Source organism: Lampetra planeri, chromosome 52 (assembly GCF_965212315.1).
Source record: "Lampetra planeri chromosome 52, kcLamPlan1.2.h2, whole genome shotgun sequence".
Taxonomy (NCBI): Eukaryota; Metazoa; Chordata; class Hyperoartia; order Petromyzontiformes; family Petromyzontidae; genus Lampetra; species Lampetra planeri.
In genome coordinates, this window is record NC_136158.1 from 50,843 (window position 1) to 54,304 (window position 3,462).

Below are 3,462 nucleotides of genomic sequence, written 5' to 3' on the forward strand. Positions count from 1 at the left end.
TCGTGTCCGCGAACACAAGGCAGATCTGAAACACGACAGAACCAATACCTCTGCCGTAGCTGACCATTGTTATAACGCTGTGGGCTCACATGATATTGTTTATTCCGAGACCAAGGTACTCTGCAAACCTTCGGGCTACTATCAAAGGTTTGTTCATGAAGCCATCCAGATACAGGTAGTCCCCCAGTTACGATGGTCCGACTTACGATATTTCGATCTTACGATGGCGATACGACAAAATCGCCATCAACAACCTAACATCGTTCAAGTATGCAGACGACGGACAGAATGTTGGTGAGTACAGCACAATATGATACGTCACGATACGTTCAATGCATGTTAAGTTTTTATAGCAGATATGATTGTTTCCTGAAAAACTTTCTATTAAATTGCAGTTGATATAGGTAGGCTAAGAATTTACCTTGTTTTTTTTACTTTACATTTTACTGTGCAATACAGTATTGTAATTAATAAATACATACGGTATATAGTTTATACAGTACGGTACTGTAAATTGCTTTGTTGTGTCTTAATTGTAGAACTTTCGTGACTGCAGGAATTATTATTTGTTTCTTTCGGTTAAGTCACGTCTAAAGATAAAATAATAAATTAAATTAAATAATAGAATACGACGTTTCGATTGCAACACAAGCAATCATCATCAGGTATAATGAAATAGCGACATAAAATCTAACCAGAAAACTATAGACAGACATATTAGCAGACAGATATCACCAAGATACATAGCGAGAGCAACACAGGTAACAGAGAGGGGTGATCGTCTCTGTGGGGTGGCCTTAAATAGACAGGGGGGGCGGAGGCAGAGAGAGGGAGGAGGGTTAGAGAAAAAATTAGCATATCAATGAGTGGTCAACAGACGTGGTGCTGCGAATGCGATGGCACGGCAAGCAAGCCTGAAAATCAGGAGAAGGACACACTAAAATTAAATAACCTAGTAAAATATCGAAATGTAATGTAATACAACACAGAGGGTCGGTCAACACACAATTAACGCATAGCCTGGTTGATTACGTATTTCAAAGATTGCTGTGTTGTATTACATTACATTTCGATATTTTACTAGGTTATTTAATTTTAGTGTGTCCTTCTCCTGATTTTCAGGCTTGCTTGCCATGCCATCGCATTCGCAGCACCACGTCTGTTGACCACTCATTGATATGCTAATTTTTTCTCTAACCCTCCTCCATCTCTCTGCCTCCGCCCCCCCACCTCTGTCTATTTAAGGCCACCCCACAGAGACGATCACCCCTCTCTGTTACCTGTGTTGCTCTCGCTATGTATCTTGGTGATATCTGTCTGCTAATATGTCTGTCTATAGTTTTCTGGTTAGATTTTATGTCGCTATTTCATTATACCTGATGATGATTGCTTGTGTTGCAATCGAAACGTCGTATTCTATTATTTAATTTAATTTATTATTTTATCTTTAGACGTGACTTAACCGAAAGAAACAAATAATAATTCCTGCAGTCACGAAAGTTCAAAAATTAAGATTGAACCACTTCTACGGGGAAGTTTTAAGATTATCTTTTTTCTCTCTCTCTGGCGACTTGTTTTCTCTGCCTGTGTCCTCTCTTTAGATTGTTCACACTTAAATTCTAACTTAGCAATCTTTGAAATACGTAATCAACCAGGCTATGCGTTAATTGTGTGTTGACCGACCCTCTGTGTTGTATTACATTACATTTCGATATTTTACTAGGTTATTTAATTTTAGTGTGTCCTCCTGATTTTCAGGCTTGCTTGCCGTGCCATCGCATTCGCAGCACCACGTCTGTTGACCACTCATTGATATGCTAATTTTTTCTCTAACCCTCCTCCATCTCTCTGCCTCCGCCCCTCTGTCTATTTAAGGCCACCCCACAGAGACGATCACCCCTCTCTGTTACCTGTGTTGCTCTCGCTATGTATCTTGGTGATATCTGTCTGCTAATATGTCTGTCTATAGTTTTCTGGTTAGATTTTATTTCGCTATTTCATTATACCTGATGATGATTGCTTGTGTTGCAATCGAAACGTCGTATTCTATTATTTAATTTAATTTATTATTTTATCTTTAGACGTGACTTAACCGAAAGAAACAAATAATAATGCTCTGTTGTGATAAATTATCACCAATCTTTAAGACTCCTGGGTAGGCGAGGCCATCTTCGACTTACGCTATTTTTAACTTACGATGGGGTCCTCGTAACGCATCTCCATCGTAAGTAGAGGGACTACCTGTATATATGTAATATCTTCAATAATGGCGGGAGACGAGTTGACGGGGCAGCACTTGTTTATTCACAATGGTTGCACAGTAACAGGCACAACCGAGATAACGCCTATGTTACGCGTGCCTGACTCGGCCATGCACTCCGTCTCTCCCGTGGGGTACGCGTACCTAACCATGCCTTGCACTTAGGCTCTCCGGCTACGCTCTCCCCACGGGGAGCTATCAGACCCCTACGCGCGCCCGGCTCGGCCACGCACTCAGTCTCTCCCATAGGGTACGCGTGCCTAACTCTGCCTTGCACTCAGGCTCTCCGGCTACGCTCTCCCCACGGGGAGCTATCAGACCCGCCTTGCCAGGCCACGGGTCTCGACCACTGAGGTACACAGCCCGGCCCTTACAAAGGCGTCGGGCCGTGAATCCCAAGGCCTCGCCTCTGAGCCTCACAGAGCCCCGGCCCTTACAAGGGCAGCGGGGCTAGGGGTCCTAGGGCCTATCTCTTCCTCCGTCTTCTGTCTTTGCCGGTTACCAACTCCCCGAGTGCCCCGCGCATCGCCTTACATAGCCCTCCGCTCCAGGGGGCGGGGCCTATGCGGACCGCGATGTGGGCACCCGCCTGCGGACCGTGATGTAGCCACCCACCACGCGCTGTCTCACGAACCTCCCTGCCAGCACGTATCACCACTACATATAAACAGAAATATGAATTAAACCGAGAAGATGGATACAAATTGAGCAATCATTGGAAGGATGTTATTAACCAGGTAAAACCCTAACTGCTTTATGGTCGTGTCTATCATATCTGCCGGGTACTACTACAGCGAGTCTCGTTTGCCGAGTTAACTCCCCCCCAGCCCGACGTTCCCCCCCCCAGCCCCACGCCCCCCCCCCAGCCCCACGTCCCCCCCCCCAGCCCCACGTCCCCCCCCCAGCCCCACGTTCCCCCCCCAGCCCCACGTCCCCCCCCCAGCCCCACGTCCCCCCCCCCCAGCCCCACGTCCCCCCCCCCCAGCCCCACGTCCCCCCCCCCCAGCCCCACGTCCCCCCCCCCAGCCCCACGTCCCCCCCCCCCAGCCCCACGTCCCCCCCCCAGCCCCACGTCCCCCCCCCCAGCCCCACGTCCCCCCCCCCAGCCCCACGTCCCCCCCCCCAGCCCCACGTCCCCCCCCCCCAGCCCCACGTCCCCCCCCCCCCAGCCCCACGTCCCCCCCCCCCCCAGCCCCACGTCC

The 3,462-nt window shown here is 48.6% G+C and overlaps 1 protein-coding gene across 1 annotated transcript in view; it reads left to right on the forward strand.

Moving 5' to 3' along the window:
* The first annotated feature begins 2,835 nt into the window (after positions 1-2,835).
* The window catches only part of LOC144734615 (U4/U6.U5 tri-snRNP-associated protein 1-like), a 17,949-nt gene continuing 17,322 nt past the window's right edge, over positions 2,836-3,462 (forward strand). The window contains 1 exon segment of the mRNA XM_078616884.1: positions 2,836-2,841. Within this exon segment, the coding sequence (XP_078473010.1) occupies positions 2,836-2,841 (6 nt within the window).